This window comes from Pipistrellus kuhlii, unplaced genomic scaffold (assembly GCF_014108245.1).
Source record: "Pipistrellus kuhlii isolate mPipKuh1 unplaced genomic scaffold, mPipKuh1.p scaffold_m20_p_10, whole genome shotgun sequence".
Taxonomy (NCBI): Eukaryota; Metazoa; Chordata; class Mammalia; order Chiroptera; family Vespertilionidae; genus Pipistrellus; species Pipistrellus kuhlii.
This window is the reverse complement of record NW_023425405.1, coordinates 3,601,636-3,623,933: the sequence shown is the minus strand read 5'-3', so window position 1 is coordinate 3,623,933 and position 22,298 is coordinate 3,601,636. Positions and strand designations below refer to the sequence as shown.

The 22,298-nt window shown below is 41.5% G+C and overlaps 1 protein-coding gene across 10 annotated transcripts in view; it reads right to left on the bottom strand.

Moving 5' to 3' along the window:
• ST7 (suppression of tumorigenicity 7) overlaps positions 1 to 22,298 on the bottom strand; it is a 221,968-nt gene that overhangs the window by 34,499 nt on the left and 165,171 nt on the right. For all 10 annotated transcript variants that reach the window (XM_036425130.2, XM_036425090.2, XM_036425161.2 and 7 more), the window contains 3 exons: positions 21,830 to 21,944; positions 8,829 to 8,901; positions 7,281 to 7,383 (listed from right to left, as the gene is read on the bottom strand). In XM_036425130.2, the coding sequence (XP_036281023.1) occupies positions 7,281 to 7,383; positions 8,829 to 8,901; positions 21,830 to 21,944 (291 nt within the window). The remainder of the gene's footprint in view (positions 1 to 7,280; positions 7,384 to 8,828; positions 8,902 to 21,829; positions 21,945 to 22,298) is intronic.

The window sequence follows — 22,298 nt, the reverse complement described above, 5'->3', positions numbered from 1 at the left end:
CTAGGTCTGTGAAATATGCCAATGGTATTTTAACAGGGATTGCATTGAATCTTTAAATTTCTTTTGGGTAATATGGATATTTTAATGATGTTGATTCTACCAATCCATGTACCCGGTATATTCTTCAACTTGTTTATATCTTCCTCTATCTCTTTTTTCAACAACCTGTAGTTTTCTGAGTACAGGTATTTTATTCCTAAGTATCTTAATTTTGTTGTTGTTGTTGCAATAGTAAAGGGAACTGTTTTTTTAATTTCTCTTTCTAAGAGTTCATTGTTGGTATATAAAAATGCTATAGATTTTGCGGTGTTAATTTTGTACCATGCTTTGTTTCTAAATTCATTTATTAAATCTAGTAGTTTTTTGGGTTTTTTTGTTTTTTATGGAGTCTTTAGGGTTTTTTATGTACTAAGTATCATGTCACCTGTGAATAATAAAAGTTTTACTTCATCCTTACCAATTTGGATGCCTTTTATTTCTTCTTCTTGGTAGAAGAATATTTTTAGCATAATGTTTTCATGATATATTGCTAAATAAATAAAGTGTACATACAGAGTATGGTGTATGTAATAATGTAATGTAAATGTATTTGTAGGCACTAAAAACATTGGAAGGTAATAGACTGAATACTAATAATGGCTACATAGCTGATTTTATGGGAGATTAATTTCTTTTGCACTTTTCCTATGCTTCCCAAGTTTTCCTAATAAGCATTTCTTTCTCTCTCCCTCCCCTCTTCCCTTACTCCTTCCCTTCTTCTCTCTCTTTCTATATACTAGAGGCCTGGTGCACAAAATTCATGCTTGGGGGTGGGGAGGTCCCTTGGCCTGGCCTGCACACTCTCGCAGTCCAGGACCACTGGCTCCTAACTGCTCACCTGCCTGCCTGCCTTGTCACCCCTAAACACTCTGCCTGCCTGCCTCATCACCCCAACCAGTCACCTAACTGCCTGCCTAATCGCCCCTAACCACTTGCTTACCTGCCTGATCACTACTAACCAATCTGCCTGTTGGCCTGATCCCCTGCCAGACTTATTGATGCCTAGCTGCTCCTCTGCCTGTCTGATCACCCACAACTGCCCTTCCCTGCTGGTCTGATCACCCTCAACTATCCTGCCCTACTGGTCTGATCACCCCCAACTGCCCCCTCCTGCTGGCCCAATTGCCCACAACTGTACCCCCTGCTGGCCTTATTGTCGCCAACTGCCCCCCCCCCCCCCCCCACTGGCTTGATTGCCCCATAACTGCTCCTCTGCTGGCCTGGCTGATGCCTAACTGCTCCCCTGCCAGCCTAATTGCCCCCAACTTCCCTCCTCTGTTGACCCAATCACCCACAACTGCCCCCCCACTGACCCGATCACCTCCAACTGCTCTCCACTGCCAGCCCAATCACCCAAAGCAGCTCTCCTCTACTGCGACCCGCCTCCTCCACACAAGGCTGTGGAGACGCTGGGACCGGCCTCCTCCACACTACACAGAGCTGCGGGACCACCAGGCCTCACTACTCAGAGCAGACACAAGGGCCCACCTCCATTGTGTGTGTGGCCATCTTTGTGGTGCCCATCTTGTGACGATGTCATGCAAGGGCATCATGCGACAGCACCTAGGACACCACCTAGGCTTTTATTATATAGGTGTTTTTTGTTGTTGTTAACCCTCACCTGAGGACAATTTTTCACTGATTTTTAGAGAGGGGGGAGAGACAGAGAAGCACTGATATGAGAGAGCCACATCAATTGGTTGCCCCCCGCACACACCCCGACAGGGTCGGGGATCGAGCCTGCAACCGAAGTATGTGCCCTATCCACTAAGCCAAACCAGCTAGGCAACTTTAATTTTTATCCCCATTTTATTAAAAAGGAAATAGACAAGGAGCTAATTAATTCCCCCCTCCTCATAGTTCCCTTGATGCATAGACAGGAAGTAGTGGGAGTCCTTGTTTCACATACCTTGGAATGCTTTCAATAATACCTCACAGACCTGCCTGCCTCTATGTTGCTACCCCTTGCTCCATCATTATATTTTCCCATAATAGGTAGTCTACATAATTTGCTTACTAGTAGTAGCAAACAAACAAACTAAAAGAATAGAATTCCATTCGTACCTAATAAAAGCATAAATATTTTTTGTTTTCCTTCTTTCTGTTTTAAACAAGCTGTTCAGTGTTGGTGAAGGTGTGGGGGCGTGGCTGTCCTGCAAACTGCCACAGCCCCTTGCCCAGGCCAGCACCATCCCCAGTGGGGACCCCCACTCCAATGGGGGTGTGTCTGGCCTGCAAGCCACCACAAGCCCCTTACCCAGGCTGCCCCGAGCCCCAAGGGAACCCCCACCCTGATCCAGGACACGCTTCAGGGCAAACCAGTCTGTACAGCCTCTATCTATACTAATAAAAAGGTAACATGCTAATTAGACTGGGAGACCTTCCAGACATTCTTCTGGACAAAGCCATGGTGGCAGGGCTGAGGTAGAGGCGGTTAGGGGCCAAGAGGGGAGGGCAGTTGTGGGTGGTCAGGCCAGTGGGTGGGTGGCAGTTGGAGATGAGCAGGTTGGTGGGGGAGGGAGGGCAACTGGTAGTGAGCAGGCCAGCAGACAGAGTGGCTAGGGGCAATCAGGCAGGCAGGCAGGCAGGTGAGCGGTTAGGAGTCAGCAGTCCCGGACTGCGAGAGGGATGTCCCAGATTGAAGAGGGTGCAGTTTGCAGGCCAGCCATGACCCCGTGGGGTGAGGGTCCCCGCTGGGGGCGTGGCCAGCCCGGGTAAGGGGCTGAGGGCCTTTTGCAGGACCCTCCCTCAGTGGCCGGCCCAGGCGACGGCGACCCAAGCCTTCCACGTGCCTGCCCAGGGGCAGGCTCAGTGTCCTTCACTCGCAGGTCCCTCCTTTGGTGGCCGGCCCAGGTGGGCAGGAAGCTTGTGCTTCCTCCATTGCCAGAGGCAACCCAAGCCTCCTGTTCACTCAGGCTGGCTCTGTGGCCAATGACATCTTAGTGCCACTAATTTGCATATTCACTCCTGATTGGCTGGTGGGCGTGGTGAAGGTATGGTCAATTTGCATCTTTCTCTTTTATTAGTGTAGATAGCCATGAAGTGGAAACAACTTAAACCTCCATCAATAAATGAATGGACACACATACACACACAATGGAATGTTAACCAGGTTTTAAAAAGGAAGAAAATCCTGTCCTATGCTGTGATGTGGATGAACTTGGAGTAAGGACAAGCTAGAGCTTCAGAAATCCTCGTATTTAGAATCCGAGAAAAGCCTGTCACAGAAGGACCAATGACTCCACATATAGAAGGTGTCTAAAGCAGCCACATTCCCAGACACAGAAAGTGGAATGGTGGTTACCATGACTGGGAGAGAGATGAATGAAAGTTGTTGTGCAATGATACAGAGGTTCAGTGATGAAAGAAGAGAAGGCTCTAGAGATGTGCTGCACATAATGTGAATATAATTAAGACTGTACTGTATACTTAAAAATTGTTAAGAAGGTAGATTTCATTTGTGTTTCTATGACATAAACATATTAAAGTAAATCACCCAGAAAATAGTTACTGAGAATACAGCATTTTAAAGTGTTTAAAGGCTCATGACTTGAAATTTAATGTTAAGTTAAAGGATAGCCCTTTTAAGGTCAAAGGACCAGAAAATTTGATGATCCCCCCCAAGAAAAGAATAGATATACTCCCAATATCCAACTATAAAGTCCAATTTAAGTGGTCCATGTTTTTTAAAATACTAATATGCTGTGTGACTATGATTCCTATGTATTAAAAATGTGCCAAATGAAATAGTCTTAAGTATGACTATATGATGGTAAGATAAATAATTACATACCTTTCTCTGATATAAAAAATTAAGATCCTAACATCCCTAGTCATCTTCAATAAAAGAGTAAGCAGTAAGTACATAATCAATGCACTACAGCGAGAGATCACACAGGAAGTGACTGATTCTGGGATGAGGAAGGTATAGTTTCCTGGTGGTGACTTTTAATGGTGGAATGAAGGATGAGTAGGATTTCCTCAGAAGAAGCAAAGAGGGAGGGAGAAGAGAATGTTTCTGGAACAATGAACAGTCTGCTAGAAGGAGCTGGAAAAAATGAGAAACAAGTGGAGGAAGATGATGAAGGGTCCTTAGGGCTGGAGACACTGCTCCAGTTCCTCAGGGGAATTGATTTGCAATGGTGAGTCTAAGGGCTGCTTCCTTCTTATAATGTGCTGCAAGCCAGAGCTTCAGAAATCCTCATATTTAGAATCCAGCTGACTATTAAGAGGCTCCTTCAGAATAGAGACCCACGGCTTTTTACTGCTTTCATTTCTTTCCCATTCCTGTGATGTGGTTAAGAGAGATACTCCCACTCCTCATGTTTGCAGGTTACTCTTTGTTCCTAAGAGTAAGCCTCATGGAGTAAATAACATTTTTCACTGAATGTTAAAATACTAACTGTGTACCTTTGCTTAATGGAATATCTTATGGAACAAAGCTAAACATGCATGGAAAGCAGTTCTCAGCTAGTACATTTGGTATTTTTTTCTTCTGAGAGGACTATAAGTGGGTAAAACAGTGCGAAGGTACTGGAAATTCCTGTGGTAGGCCATTGACAACTTCCTGAGAGAGAGAAAAAGAGCCAGGCAAGTGTTTAAGACATGATAATATCTTGAAGAAGTAGGAATTGTCCACAAGGAATTGAGGGCCCTACGAAGTGAAGTGCTTGTCATCATTTGAAGTGTTCAAGCCTAGGCTGTCTGCCCCCAGTGGAAGAGTGATGTTTAAGCGTTAGTGAACCCAGACCAGTTCAGGCTCTGTCATCTATGTACTGTGTGATCATGAGCAGGTTACTCAACCTCTCAAACCGGCAGTGCCCTCATCTGTGAAGCAGAGACAATAACATGATATACTTTACAATGTTGTTATGAAAAATAAATGAGTTAACATATGTAGTTCAGTTAGCATTGTGCTTAGCACAAAGTAAATATCCAATAGAAGCCAATAATAAAATAACTATCATAATATCACTATAAGGAAAGTCAAGCTTAGGATGGAAAAGTATCCTAGGTAACCATTAAGGCTCCTTATACCGAGTCTAAGAGTTTATACAGGGTAAAGCAAAAGTAGATTTACAGTTGTTTATACAAAAAAATGCAATAATTAGTTACTAATAATATAAGAATATACTTTGTGCTTCTGGTGCTCACAGCTGTAAACCTACTTCGCCCCACCCAATATTCTTCATTGATATCTCATTAGAATTAAGGCTATTCTCTGTCTTAAAAGGCACCAATGTGTATGTATGTTCGCGTGTGTGGGTGTGTTTACTGAAGTATTAGCAAGCAGTGCAATAAACTGCAGAACATGTATAAAAGAAGTTTACAACAGCCTGCATATAGTATACATGTACCAGATATTCGCTCTTAATTCTGAACATATGAGGCCAGAATTCACAGGACCTTTTCTTCATGGAAATGTTGAAAGAAGATCTGGAAACAAGTTTTGCTTCGGCACAATCAGCAACAAATAAAAGTGGTAGACAATCAATTTACCTGCACAGCCTATCTTTTTTCCATTTACTGACTAGAAAATAGAGTGAAATCAAATATTTAAAATGTTTCCACTTTTAGAATTCTATTTTGCAGGGAGAGTGCTAGTTGACTGAGTCATATTCTTCCCTGGTAGCTAGACCGTTTCTTAGGGATTTTAATACTTTTTCTAGAAGCTGTGTGAACTATTTAAGACCATTACCAAGAATTAAACAACAGCTTCAATTAAAATATCTCACCAACCGGTATTATACCAGTTTTCTAGCTTGAGCCCCAGGATTATAAGGGTCTGGTTGGCAAACTAGAAAAGTTAAGACATGATTCTGAGTCTTAATGAGCCACCAACAAGTAAAACATGAACCATTTTAATAGTTTACAAACAAATAGTGCTCAAGTATTTTTAAAAACTTTGACTGTATTATCTCACCTTATCTTTATATTTCTATCTTCATTTGAAAGATGAAATTCTGAGTTCAGAGATGCTAAGGCCAAGTAACAGAACCAGACCTTGAATGCAAATTCTTGTCTCAGAGTCTAGGACTATACTGTCCAATACTATTTCTGAAAGAAAATCTATTATCTATTTCATAGGATAGCTCTGTAGTTAGTGCATGGCATTTAACAAATATTAGTTGATGACTTCAGTTTACTGTAATTCAGTATGTTTTCAGTAGTTTTACATTTTAACAATATTTGAGTGAACATTTTTAACTTAGCTGAAAAAGATTAGGTAAGTAAAGAGAAGTATTTTATCCCACTCTACGTACAATACCTAAGACTACAGATGCTAGGCTGGTCCTCATGCACTGGGACCAGGGGGGATGGATCCGCCCTTCCGTAACTGCGGCAACTGTGGCACTTGCACCACACACGTCTTTTGTCACTTTTCACCAATAAAGTCTTCATAAGACATTTTGCCAAGAAATTCTGCCCTGCAATTCCTGCAGGAATAGTTTCCTAGAGGCCAAAATGTGCTGTATAATATTTAAAAAACTGAAAATGTTAAGTGATGTGCCTAGTAGGTACTCAAATACAAGTAAATCATAAATATACATCCATCCCCTGAACAAAAGATTATAGAAATATCTATATATGTCTACCATGACTGACTCCCTTAAAATAAAATTCAGAAAAAATATATTTGAAATATTAAATTGGTATTTATAATGGGTAGTTATAGTTATAAATTGCTCACATCATGTGGTTAAATATTTCTTACTACACAAACTTACTGAAATGGCACTCACAAGTCAAAAGAATAATACTTCTTCATACATGGAGGTTTTCCCTATTAATTTCTTGCCACTACTAATTATCATTTATTTAGAGAAACACAGAAGGTCATATTGGGGAGTATTTTTTTACCAATTTTATTCACAACAAGGTTCATTTCCTGATTTGGGCCTAAGTAAGACTAAAAGCTTATGTGAAATTCCTGTCAAATACATCAACGCCCTTGAGATCTCCACAGTTTGCCACTTTCAGGCTTTCCTGGCCTGAGCTGTCTACGCCAGGCCTATCCATTTACCCTGATTATACGAAGGCTGAAAACCAAGCCCCAAAGCCTCTTGGATGAAGCCTTTGCCTAAAAATGAAGTTAATAATCATAGATTATACAGGGCCTCAACGTTTGCTGGATACAATTCATTTTTTTATGACTGCTTGCATTCAAGAGATGATACTGTGGTCATGGAACGTTTTCTCTGCTATCATAACGAGTTCCTGTGGGGATTCCACACACTCACTTTTGGCACATGAGGATTGAACTCAACAGCTCTATGAATGGCCTCGACTGCATTCATCTCTGCTGTGCTCAGCCCCCGTCGAGATGCAGCCTCGGGAGAGAATCTGAAAAGCAGAAAGACAAACACCATCCAGTTGGGACCACTGTTTGGGCATCAACCCAGAGTGGCATCTATATATCCAGGGCCCATAAAACCACAGCAAGCCAATGGCACGACCTTTCCAAACCTCCACTACATGGAACCTCTGAGTGACACCTCAGACCAAGGCCAACAAAAACCCCCACAGAAGCAGAAAGCATGTTTGCATCTAATCGTGGCAGAAATTAAATTCAGTGTCAAGTCTCTCTGTCTAAACCGCTATCTAAATTTCCTCTGGGGCACCTGCTTAGGTCAGGGGAGGGGAGGGGACTGATGAGGGCAGACAGTGTAGGAAAAGAGAAAACTAGGTTACAGGAGAGCACTCTTGGTTAAAAACAAAACTGGGGGAGAATTTTCAAGGAGCTCCCAACCCAGCCTCAGTGCTGCCCGGGAGGGTAAGCCGTGCAGCCTCGGTGGCAGCAGGAGGACCTGCCTGCGGCCGGGCTGGCAGGGGGGTGTGCATGCCCCAACTGCGGGCCAGACACCTGCCCAAATGGATGAAAAAAACCAGACCATGCAATCTCTTTCTCACCTCACACCCAGGGCTAACTCCAGAGCTGTGCTTGGCAGGCAGACACCACAGGGGAAGCTGTGACAACCCTGGCCCTGCCCTCCCAAGCTGGAGTCGCTGTGTAGGGAGAAAAGATGTTGCAGTAGGTACTGGCGATCTACAGGACAAAAAAGAATGAAAGACAATTACTTCGGTCTTGAAGTGCACACACACTTAACAGCAAACCTGTCTGACATGGCAGAGGCTATTTTCTTTCCCTGATATCTGCTTTTCAGTGGGACCAAGGGAGCGCACGGGGAAGTGTGTTTCTGACCGAAAAACAGTGAAGCCATCTATTCTCTCTCACCTGCCAGTAGTCTTGGATGTTTATGGAAATTCGCTCTGCCATAGTCACTTGCCTGAGTAAAATGGGCAAATAGCCCACTGAGATGGCCACTCACAGTAAACAGACCCTGGGCGGGAGTTGGTTTGGAGTAGTGAGACAAAGAATGGAGATGACCACCCCCTCTGCCATCCTACCACCCAGTATTGGCTGCTGAAGGAAGAGGAACAGGCAAAAAATGAATAAAGGAAAGGCATTTTGTGTTAAGTCCTAAGTAGGCCTTTTGGTTTATATTAACTGGCAAAAACAAAACAAAACAAAACAAAACAAAACAAAAAGTCACTTCAGAGGCATGGAATTTTATATGAATCCCTCTTTAGGGATTCCTACACCCCTGCAATGCTTCAGGGTGTATATTTCCTCCTGCTGGTAGTGAAAGAAAACGTCAGCAGATTTTGGAAAATGCATGCTTATAAGCAGGGGCTCATAGAACAAGAGACTTCCAGTGAAGCTCTCGAAGCAACACCTCCTCCAGTCAGTAGGGCATGTGGTACCACACAAGCTGTTACTCACTTACTTGTCAGAGACAGCTCTCGCTTTGAGCAAGGCAGCTGTGTAGCATATTGTTGCCGACTTTGGTAAGCTTATATCTGTAAAAAAGAAAAGAAAAAGATAGAAAGAAAGTGGGAACTCTTATAAGTTTAAAAAAACAAGGAGCAATGATTTTTAATGCTAGTATTTTAAACATGTAAGCCTAATAAAGCATAAATTAACACTATTATAATGTCTATAGTACACATGTGCAACCAAGAATAATTTATATTTTTGTAAATAACTCATGTTTAAAATCTATCAGACTGACTTTAGCAATCATCTTCTACTTTAAAATATGTATTTTAATCTGTTGAATTTACTCAAGCAGAGAATAGCTAAAAAATATATCAATTTAATGTTACATCAATACCCTGGATATCATGAAAGGCAAATACAATCTCTTTGTTACTTATAAAAATTTATCAAGAGGCATATGAAATACCAATGTGAAGGAAAAATTATTACTTTTAATTAAAAAAACAAACAAAAACATACCACAGCTTAAACTATATATCTTTTTAATTACATTTTAAAAAGTTCAAATTTAGTTTTTTTGTTAAAATGTAACATATATATTGTATATATAAAAACTATATAAGTCTTTATATATAATGATACACATATGAAATTGTTAGAAAACTATACAACTTTTGTTCATTCAATCCCTTTTCATATAAAGCCTAACTTGTTTCCCAGAACAACTTCCTCTCAGTTTGTGTAGAAAATTTCAGAGGAAGGGGTCGAAGTGAGTAATAGGTTCAGAGAATGAATTCGCTGGGAAGTAAAAGTACAGGGTACAACTAAGAGTAGATAAACTCAGAGAGTAGTCCTTTTTTGGGGAAAACATTTGTTTTTAAAATATGATTCTATTTCTTTATTTTTTTTAAAAAGTGTTTTTATTGATTTCAGAGAAAGGAAGAAAGAGAGAGAGACAGAAACATCAATGATGAGAGAGAATTATTGATCAACTGCTTCCTGCACACCCCCTACTGGGAACCAAGGGCATGTACCCTGACCAGGAACTGAACTGTGACCTCCTGGTTCATAGGTCAACACTAAACTACTGAATCCATTTCTTACTAGAATAGTATTTCTTTAATACTCAGCCAAATGTATAATATGACATTGAAATGTGTTCTAATTCAGACCAGGTAAAAATATATCATTCCTGTTGCTGCCAAATTCATTTTGGGCTAGAGGAATACAATACCTGGGATCCTTGTGTCTTCACAGATCTGTTTTCAACTTAAAATTGTATTATAGTAGAAATGGAAAGGGAAGTCCCATAATTTGCCAACAGACAGAAGAAGAAAATATTTTCATAAAAGAAAACTAATCCCTCATCCAAAAACACGTATTTATCGTCAATTTCAGCATAAGGAATTTCTTTTTGAGAGAAATTTTAATGACATTGAGAAAATACAAATAATTACAGAAAATACCAACACAGAATTGAAAGGGAGAGAGAGTCTTTGCAACCCTGATCTCAAATATTATACACAAACAAAATTTCACCACCATATGCATAGTATATAATGGTATGTTTATGATTAAGAAAAAATATGTCAGACACTCATAGATTTTTCATTGCTTTTCCAATATCTAAACATTTAACTACTTCCCAGTGTGGGAAATCAATCTAGGAATCAAATATCTTGTTTGCTAGAGTCCACTCATTGTCACTGGAAGATAATTTTTTAAAACTGCAGATAATAGACATTTTACTTTCTTAAATATTCAGATCTTTTATTTAAAAAGTATCCACGCCTTGTTTCCACCCTTCCTGGTGGAAACCCACAGTATGGGAGAACATATTTGGCAATGGTGAATCTGTTAAAGGGTTAATATCCAAAATACATAAGGAATTCATACAACTTAACATAAGGAAGATAAACAACCCAATTAAAAAATGGGCAAAGGACAAAAATAGACACTTCTCCAAAGTGGGCATACAGATGGCAAAGACACACATGAAAAAATGCTTAAAGTCATTGATCATAAGAGAGATGCAAATTAAAACGACAATGAGGTATCATCTCACACCTGTCAGAATGGCTACCATCCACAAAACAAATGACAAGTGCTGGAGAGAATGTAGAGAAAAGTGATTCTGCATTCCCACCTAACTACACTGCTGGTGGGAATGCAGACTGGTGCAGCCATTATGAAAAACAGTATGGAATTCCCTTAGAAAGTTAAATATGGAGTTTCCATTTGACCCCGTGATCCCACTTCTAGGAATATAATCTAAGAAACCTGAAACAACAATCAGAAAAAAACGTATGCATCCCTATGTTCAGAGCAGCACAATTTACAATAGCTAAGATTTGGAAACAGCCTAAGTGCCCATCAGCAGATGAGTAGATTAAAAAAGGGTGGTACATCTACACAACGGAATACTATGCTGCTATAAAAAAGAAAACTCTTACCATTTGCAACAACATGGATGAACCTGGAGAGCATTATGCTAAGCAAAATAAGCCAGTTGGAGAAAGATAAATATCACATGATGTCACTCATTTGTGGAATCTAATGAACAACATAATCTGATGAACAAAAATAAAGCCAAAGTCACAGAAGCATCGAACAGACCATCCAACCTCAGAGGGAAGGCAGGAGGAAGGAGGTAAGAGATCAAGTAAAGGACTTGCATGCATGCATATGAGCATAAGCAATGGACACAGACAGTAGAGGGGTGAGGTCATGTGCTGACAGGGGGAGGGAGGAGAGGGAGGGAGTGGCTGGGGAGAGGTCAATGGTGGAAAGGGAGACTTACATAATACTTTGAATAATGAAGAATTTAAATAAAAATTAAAATAAATAAATAATCTAGTTTGAAAAATGGGCAGAGGCCCTAAATAGACACTCTCCAAAGAGTACATACAGGCCTAACAGATATGAAAAAAGATACTCAACCACAATGAGCAATCACCTCACACCTGGCAGAATGGCTATGATTAATAAATAAACAAATTTTTACTTATAACTACATGTTGATTCTACAAGTGCTGATGATGATGTGGAGAAAAGGGAACCCTCGTGCATGCGAGTGGGAATACAGATTGCTGCAGCCACTGTGGAAAGCAGTACGGAGGTTCCTCAACAAATTAAAAATGGAACTGTCTCATGACCTAGTGATCCACTTCTGGGGATTTATTCAAAAAAACTCAAAACACTAATTTGGAAGAATATATTCACCCCATGTTCACTGAAGTGTTATTTACAATTATTTTTCATTTTTGAAGCAGTGATGTGATTCATCTGCCCATTTTTAAATACAAGAATTTGCTTCATTATCTGCCTGGCATTCTTGATCTTTTCTATATGAGCCAGCCCATGGAAGGGCATTGGACTAGGCTGAGAGTCTATTACTAGAGACGGGCAGCATTTCGATCCTTCTTTCTCCAATGCAGCCTAATTTTGTAGTGGATATGTCTCAAGCTGCTTGTGCCTATGGCACTAAACATCTGAAAAGCACTGTTTTATTGGTCTGAACAGCATGATGCTGACAGCCTGAATACAGATTTTACTCACTGGTACTCCTGGCATCTTAAATCCCTCTTATTCTGCCTATTACTAACACACACACACACACACACACACACACACACACACACACAAAAGAAAAAGAGCCAAGCAAAGCACAGGGTATCCAGTGACCATATCAAAGGAACTGTGATGATAGTTGAATAAGTTGTGCGATTTATAAGGCCTTGGGCAATGAGCAAGGTTTACAGAATTTTTACTTATAACTACATGCTGATTCTGTAAAACAATATCAGCAAAAAGCTTGTTCTCCAAATAGTCTCCTTACAGAGTGACTAGAGGTCTTGTGCATGAAATTCGTGCACGGGGGCAGGGGAGCCCCTCAGCCCAGACTGCACTCTCTCCAATCCAGGACCACTTGGGAAACATCTCTCTTGCAATCCAGGATCGCTGGCTCCTAAAGGCTCACCTGCCTGCTGGCCTGATTGCTCCTAACTGCTCTCCCTGCTGGCTTGATCACCCCCAACAGGTCTCCCCCACCACCCTGCTTGCCCCTAATCACTCTCTCCTGCCAGCTTGATCACCCCTAACTGCCTCTGCCTTGGCCCCACCACTGTGACTTTGTCCAGAAGGACATCCAGTAGATGTCTGGTCTATCTGGTCTAACTAGCATATTACCCTTTTATTAGTATAGATTCCCTAATGTGTTCTTTCGAACTTCTGTTTTCAATCTATGAGATGAAAGTATTTCCCCCAATATTATCAATATGTCCTGTTCTTAAAAGTATACCCTTTTCACATTGCCAGATGGCAAATAAGAAAGCTAATTTAGGAGAAAAACTAAAAATGGTGGCCTACGTAAACACCTAAACTGCTGCCTTGCACAACAGTTTCAAAACAACAACTAAAAGACAGAATGAACATCATCCAAAACCACAGGAAAGCTGGCTGAGTGGAAATTCTACAACTAGAAGGAAAGAGAAAAGCTCACAGATCACAGGAGCCGAGCCACAAAGCACTCAGGTACGGAGATGCCCATGCACAGAAGAAGGGCGGCCGAGTGCCTAGCTGGCAGGAGGGGAAAGGAAGCCCCCAACTGCACTGAACCCCAGCTCCGGCCAAAACCCATGTACCAGGCTCATAAGGGTGGAGTCTGGACTGTAGAGACAGGCACACGGAGACTAGGAGACTCGGGGGAGCAAGGGCGGGCAGGGATCTGGGGGTGCGCACACTCGCGAGTATGCACAGAGAGATCTGACTTTCCATAGCGGAAGGAGCTGGAAGCTCCTAACTGCACTGAATCCCAGTTCCGGGTGAGCCCCTGGGGAACTCACACTCTTACAGGGGGAATCTGGACTGTCAGGCAGAAACTCAGGGGATCCGTGCAAGGCAGAGGTCTGGAGGCGTGTGTGCAAGGGCAGGGCTGACAGGAAGCCAAGACTGTCTGCTCAGCCCTGAGACTTCACCCCATCCAAGCTGAGTGCAGAGGCTTTTGCAATTTTGCAAGTCTGGTCCTATAAGGCTATCTCTAATACAGAAGGTATCCTGGCGTAGACACAGTTGATACTCACAGCTAATTGGCCTGGAGGTCAATTCCTCCCAGTGATACCCACAACAATCAAGACTTAACTACAGCAAGTTTGTACACACAGTCCACAAAGGGGAGCAACAAGAGTGTCTACCTCAGGTAACTGGGGAGGCTGACCCACCAGGCCATATAGGAAACCTGGCACACAAAGCTACCCTACCAACTCAGGGAAACAGCAAAAATGCAGAGTCAGAGAAACAGTCACAAATGAAAGAAATGGAGGAGAACAGACGCCTGGATATAGAGTTCAAGAACTGGTTATAAGGTTTTTCAAGGATTTCCTAGAAAAGTCCGATAAATTTAAACAAGACCCTCAAGGATTTGAAAAATGACCAACTAGAAATTAAACATACACTGAGTGAAGTAAAAAATATTATACAGAGACCCTACAGCAGACCAGAGGAAAGCAAGAATCAAGTCAAAGATTTGAAATACAAAGAAGCAGAGGACACTCAGCCATAAAAGAAAAAAGAAAAAAGAATCCAAAAAGTTGAAGATAGTGTGAGAAGCCTCTGGGGCAACTTTAAGTGAACCAACATTAGAATTATGGGGGTGCCAGAAGAAAAGAGAGCAAGATACTGAAAACCTATTTGAAGAAATAATGATTGAAAACTCCCCCCACCTAGTGAAAGAAATAGACTTATAAGTCCAGGAAGTGCACAGAACCCCAAACAAAAGGAATTCAGAGAGGACCACATCAAGACACATTATAATTAAAATGCCAAGAGCAAAAGACAAAGAGAGAATATTAAAAGCAGCAAGAGAAAAACAGTTATTACCTACAAGGGGGTACCCATAGTTTCTGTTTCAACTGATTTCTCAACAGAAACTATGTTGGCCAGATGAGAGTGGCAAGAAATAATCAAAGTAATGGATAGCAAGAACCTACAATCAAGGTTACTCTACCCAGCAAAGCTATCATTCAGAATTGAAGGTCAGATAAAGAGCTTTACAGACAAGAAAAAGCTAAAGAAATGAATCACCACCAAACCAGTATTATATGAAATGCTGAAGGGTATTCTTTAAGAAGAGGAAGAAGAAAAAGTAAAGGTAAAAATTATGAACAACAGATACATATCTATCAACAAGTGAACCTAAAAATCAAATAAATTAAAAACCTGAAGAACATAATAAACTGGTGAATATAATAGAATCTAGGGCAAAGAAAGGGAGTGGATTGATAATTATCAGGGGGATAGGGTGTAGGGGGTACAAGAAGAGAATGGACTAAAATCGTACACCTATGGTTGAGGACAATGTGGTAACGGCAGAAGGTGGGGTGGGAACCGGGTGGAGGGGAGCTATGGAGGAAAAAAGGAGAAACAATTGTAATAATCTGAACAATAAAGTTATTAAATTAAAAAAAAAGAAAGCTAATTTAGGATGGGCTTGATGGCATCAGTAAAAATGGTCTTGATATAGTTACTGCATTCATATAACAGTTGTGACTACAGAGTCCAGCTATCCCTCACAAAAAAGTTTCTGCCCCCACATTTAGGACAATCACTAATGAAGTAAATCTAAAAAAAGAGCTTGGATTTGTAGTTGCACTGGTACAAATTGTCCCAAGGCTGAAACAATTTGATCAGAAACTAAAATCCTGGAATTTTTCTGTCACCTTTCCAAAAGTTTAGGAATTATTTATAGATAAAACTAAGGATTTCTGTTTTATCAGTTATCTGTTTACTAGAGGCCCGATGCATGAAATTTGTGCAAGAGTAGGCCTTCACAGCCACGGCTGTCTCAATCCCTCCCTCACAGCCATGGCTGCTGGAGCGTGCTTTGTCCTGGAAAGATGTCCAGAAGGACATCTGGCCTAATTAGCATATTACACTTTTATTATTTTAGATATGTCCTTTTATATCCAAAATTAATTTTAATAGGAGGCCATGACACTGCCTTTTGGGGAGCATAAGACTGGATTCTTATTTTCTTATTTTAACTATCATTTTATTTATGGTTTTCCATTTGAACAAAATTGGTTTGAGAACAATGAAAAGTTAAGTGGTAATCTTGGCTCTTTTAAAAAGCTAACAGTTGCTGAACTCTTACTCTGTGCTCCATACTGTTCTAAACACTTAACATGGATTACCTACTTTATTTTTCACAACAAATTCCCAGCTGTGTGATCTTGGGAAAGTTACTTCGCCTTTCTAAGCCTCCATTCATTCCCAGAAGAAGAAACCGAGGCCTGGAAGGTTAAGTAATTTGCTGAATTCACTTAGCCAGTGGGGTGGAGCTGGGTTTAATCTCACCATCACCAGTGACTGCCTTCGTAACCCAGGGAGACAGACAGAAACAGATGCTCCCAGAGGTAGCTTGTAGCATTCACATTCACATTTTTACTTGTTCTCTGAGATTCTTCTAAAATCGAAATGTGCAAATAATAATAAATAAATGCATGAATTCTTTTCCACATTACACCCTAATCTTTGAGATTTAAGCTTTCAACCGAGGTAGCCTATAAAGGGAATCCAAAGTTTGTAACAACGTTCATAATGGCTTAAAACAAGGTTGATAATAATTTTAAAAACATTCCTGTCCTTATAACAAATGTATGACTGGAAGAAAAAAAAGAAGAAAAAAAAAAGATGGTAAGTCTCAAGTTAAATGAACACCATACATCAAATCCCTTTTGTGACTAAAGAAATCAGACACAAGTTGATTGAAGATGGAAAGTCAGATTGTGAAGAGTGTTTCAGAAAGACAAGCAAACACAGACATACCTTTCTTAAGGAATGATTAAAAAGGTATCTTAAAAGACAATTTGGCACCAACCATATTTTGCACCATGCTACAGCCTGCCTACTCCATGCCTTCATAAGAGGAGTGAGAGAGGCAGAAAAAATCACTTCAGGAAGGCTCGTGGGCTCTTAAAGCCAGAGAGACCTGGATGTGGATCCCACCAGTTCTGCATTGTTCAAGAAATGTGGTCTTGAAAATTACTTCAACTCACAAGACTCAGTTTCTGCATCTGCTAAAATGGAATAACCACCTCCTTGCAAAGTTATTGTGAGGGTTAAAGGTAATGTGTACAGCATGTTTGGCCCATGATAGTTTTTCAATAAATTGTAGCTAATTAATAACAACAAGAACTATGTTAATAAAACAATTTTTAAAAATATTGGCAACAGCAGAGATGGCGGAAGTGTGATGGCCGAGACCATGGGCCTGGAGTCAGACCACCTCAGTTTTTACTCTGGCTTTCCTTTCCTTGTAGAAGTCAGCTCTTACTGAGAAAAAGAATGTTCTCAGTCTATCTCTTTTCTCTCATAACATATCATCTTCCTGGCTTTACTTTCTCATATGAGGCCCTTAATTTGAGCAAATTACTTAACTTCTCTTGGCATCAGTTACCACAATTGTAAAGGGGAGCTAATAGTAACATCTATTTCATGTGCTTATGCTGAGCATAAATGAGTTCGTCCATGTAGGGTTTAGAATCATGTCTGACCCTGACACATTGTAAGAATGAATAAACGCTAGCTATTGCTGCTGCTGTTAGTTTACTCCTTGTGTAAAGGACACTCCAAATCCCCAGGATCAATCACCCGGATAAAAATGACCCACCCAAATTGAAAACGATAGAATATGAAAACTCCTGAGGACAGCAAGACAGCATTTCAAACTAATGGCTGGAAGAGCTTAACATAACATGAGAAGTTACCTCAAGGGCAAAATCAAAATCAGACTGAGGATTACAAAGATGTGTGACCAAATAACTGGTAATCCTATTAGGATGCATAGCTTTCCAAAGTACTTCACTCCAAAAGGAGTTTGTGAATGTCACTGTTAAAACTCAAAACACACACACACAACCCCCAGGGAACGGTGAAGAAGAGGCAAAGGGAATACATGTTGTCTTTCTCCTTTCCTTCCACACACCCTCACCCTGTTCCTGCAGTATTTCTGAATCCTTTTTGTAAAGGTCAGAAAAGCAGCACTACTCTCATTGTGTCACTTCCCAACGTACAACTTAAAAACATTCCGCCCCCTAGAAAAAGTAATAAAGAAGGACTGGTATACCCATAAACCATACAAGAAACAGGTATCCAAAAGAACATTCCAAATTGCAAACATAACATATACTCCTGCTGTTTCAGATGTGGCTCAACAGAGAGGGGTGGAGAGTCTGGGATTCAAAATGCTGGGTCCAGCGTGGCATGGATTAGACATAGGGGTGTCGAACTCAATCAGAGAAGGGGCCAAAATCTAAAATCCAGCCTAAATTGTGGGCCGAATGGTTTACTGAACAGTCATAAACTGTCATTGTGATGGAAACGCAGCGGAGTGCAGTGATGACAGCGTGGTGCGGGCCACATTGCAAGGCCTGGCGGGACGGATTTGGCCCGCGGGCCTTGTGTTTGACACGTGGTAGAGTGATGGCATCCAAACCACTGTCAGGGCACCCTACTTGCTGTCTATACTCCAAGCCCTCGAAAGCTCCAAACAGGGCCAGAAAATGGGACAACTTGGTAGAGTTCCTTTGGGTCTTCAGGGAAAGCAGCAGGGATAAACTTGAAAAAGCCCACTTTATGGGATTGTGTGAGAAACAAGAGGCCGGTTTTTAATAATCGTGTGTGGTTGCAGCTCACTCCTCAAGAACAGTAACTTCAGCAGCCACTTCATTATATTTCTACTGTAAATGACACAGGTCTGAGCCAAGTCCGCACCAAAACAACCTTCAGAATTCAGTCGGGATTAGGTCATCTGCAGTCTATTGACAACTGTTGAACTCACAACCCCAAACAAGGCATCTCAGCAACAGTATGTGTCTGCCACTAATGAGGCTCTTTTTCCATGAATAATGAATAAGAACATCATCTCTGTTGCCAGGTACACAACATAAACAAAACTCAACACAAGGGCCTTGGTATGGTAAGTTTGTCCATTTGCAACAAAGGAATTTTGCAACATGCAAGCCAAATTTTAGCAGAGGGTGGGACAGCTGTTGTAACAAATAATGTGAACATATGTTATCAGAATCTAATAAATCAGCTTTCTGCTGTTGTGGAACAGAGGCGAGGCGATGGGATAGAGAGAGATGACAGAAAGCTCCAAATGAGTTCATTTCTTTATTTTACAATCTGTCTTATAATACAAAGCTGATGACTTATCTAATGAACTGAGATGTTCATGAAAAGAGACTTCAGAGATTTGAGATCCCAAAGGCTCTATTGGTTAAATTTTTTTTTCTTAAGCATTGATGTATCAGGTTGAGCACAGGTTGGCATGGGTTGAAAACACTGGAAACTTGTTAGGTCACTAGAGGGTGATATTTGGAAAAATTCATGGTCACCCGAACCAAATGCATGGGGTTGGGATTCTTTGATGTAAAAAGACGCTCACTGTATAAGCATTATGCCTATAAGGTAGTCTCATGACTTAGACTTCCAAAGGCAGCCACACAGTGAGAATACAGCATATAAACAGAACAAGTGAGCTGATGTGAAGGCCAGTCTTTAGTTTGCTTACTATAAAGTGTACCACAAACACTTTTCTCCTTTTCTAAAAGTGATTCCATGCTTGGTAGCATGTACCTTGTCCCCCAGGGTGCTGGTGTGTGCAGAGGCCAAGAGACACCGTCACTGGCAGAGGGCTTATAGTTTCCATCAGTGAGCAAGAATTAACAACAACAAAAACCAAATACAGTCTTATAATGCCTATTTTCCTAACCATAGGACCTAACTACAACCTATTTCAGAGATTCCTTATAAAGAATTGTGTGTCAAAAATAAGACTCAAATGCCCAGCTGGTATGGCCCAGTGGTTGAGTGTTGACCTATGAACCAGGAGGTCATGGTTTGATTCCCAGTCAGGGCACATGCAGGAGGCAGCCAAACAATGATTCTCTCTTATCAGTAATGTTTCCAACTCTCTCTCCCCCTCCCTTCCTCTCTGATATCAATGAAAATATATTAAAAATTAGAAATAAGCCTCAAAAATATAGTTTGCTCTACATGGTTGGTGATATGCTGGAAAGTTTTACCTGAATAATTCATTAAATGCACTAAATATACTTACTAAAGAAAGAATATTTTCTAAAGTACAAAATGTAATCACCCTACCTAATAAAAGAGTAATATGCAAATTAGCACCACTCCGCTCAAGCCACACCCACACGTCACACCCACAAGCCAATCAGAGCGAGTATGCAAATTAACCCCAAGCAAGATGGCTGTAGCCACAGAAAGCAGTTCCAAGGCTCGGGTTTCCCTAGCAATGGAAGCCAAGCTTTCCATATACCCTGGCCAGCCTAGGCCTCCACTCAAGGATACAAAGTTTCAATTATAGAAGATAAATCCCAAGAAAAATGGTGGCAGCCTCAGAGCAGGAGAGAGCAGGATAGGATTGCCCCGGCAACAGAGGAAGCAAAGCTTTCCACCTAACCTGGCCGGCCCAGGCCTCTGCTTAAGGCTACAAAGTTCAATTATAGAAGATACATAAAACCAAATGCCATGGAGCAGCAGGGGGCTTGGCTCTGCTCCAGGCTACAAAGTTTCAGTTGTAGAAGGTAAATACATTCCAGATACCAGGGCCTCCCCTTGGGTGGCCAGGGGGCGTGGCCAGGCTGCAAGCCACCACAGGCCCCTCGCCCAGGCCACCCCACACCTCAAGGGAAGCCCCACCCTGATCCAGGACACCCTTCAGGGCAAACCAGCTGGCCCCCACCCATGCACCAGGCCTCTAAACTATCTATTAAAAAAGTAATATGCAGATTGATCATCACCCCAACACACAATATGGCTGCCTCCATGTGGTCAAAGATCCTGCCCCCGTGTGGCCACTACAAGATGGCCAGCAGGGTGGTAAAGGCCTGGGGCAAGGTAGAAACTTGGTGGAGGGGGCAGTGGGGAAAAATGGGGACATCTGTAATATTCTCAACAATGAAGATTTTAAAAATAAAAATAACAGACAAAATGGAATAAGCTCATGGACGGTAACCAGAACAGCTAAAGGATTTCAAAGTCCCTCGTGTGAAGAAATGGGGGTTTCCGCTAATAAGGAGAAGACCTGGTATGAAGGGGACATAACTTTATCTTCCGATATTTACTGAGTTGTCACAAGGGCTGTAGCAAGGGCTCACCATGACCAACAGGTAGTGATCACAGTCATCTAATGTGGGGGTCATAACAGGAGCTTCAGCAGTCAGCACTGTCCCAGCAGGGTAAGTGCTGCCCACAGAGGTGCTGAGTGTTTTCCGGCCATGGAGGAAATAAAGCAGAACACTGACGGGAAGAGTGTGTGGGGAATCTGCTGGGAGGGAAGGAGAGGATGTGGCACAGGACACTCAACATTTCTGGCCCCCACTAACCACTGAATTGTGAGGTTCTGTAAATGCCATCATAAAACCGTTAACAAAAACTCTCTAAGAGGATAGTTAACAAAGTGCTGTGCTAGTTGAAATGATCCTTCCAACCTAATCCTTTTCAATCCATACCCCTGAGGACATGCTTAAAGAGAGGGAGGGAGAGAGAGAGGGAGGGAGAGAGGGAGGGAGGGAGGGACGGAGAGAGAGAGAGAGAGAGAGAGAGAGAGAGAGAGAGAGAGAGAGAGAGAGAGGGAGGAAGAGAGAGGGAGGGAGAGAGAAGGGGAGGGAGGGAGGGAGGGAGGGAGGGAGGGAGGGAGGGAGGGAGAGAGAGAGAGAGAGAGAGAGAGAGAGAGAGAGAGAGAGGAGAGAGAAACTAATGTGAGAGAGAAACATCAACCGGTTGCCTTCCGTATGTCCCCTGACCAGGGATTGAACTACAATCCTGGCATGTGCCCTGACCAGGAATTGAACCAGCAGCCTTTTGGTGAACAGGACAATGCTCAGCCAACTGAGTCATTCCAGCCAGGCCAATCTAATCACTTAAATACATCACAAAGAGGAATACTCAAGCAGATTTAAAGAAAAACCAAGGACTTACCATCATACTTTGCTAAAACTGCCTGAACATCAGCATATGCTTGTAGCTCCAGAAGGGCCTCTAAAAGGTTTTCGTGGATGTTGAACATGCTTAGCAAGGGGAACTCCTTCATTAACTAGGAAAGAAAAAAAAACAAGGAATAGTCAATATAACCGTCTCATTTTTAAAAGTATAACCAACACTGAATTGTAATATATTTATGTAATATAAATGTATAATATAATTTTTAGAAGTGTAGTTAATACTGCATTATATGCATTCACACTCATTATTATTTTGTAAAGCATTAAGTGCTTAAATTTTTTCCTGTTATTTTGGGAAAATGACAACTTTGAATTTGTGAGACTCTAAAATGGGAGAACATTCAAGAGTGAGGGTTTCATAAAAACTGAGGAAGATGCTTAGAGGTAGTGCTCAGTAATGCTGAAATACCAGAGGGATCCAATAAAGTGAAGGGTGAAAACTATCT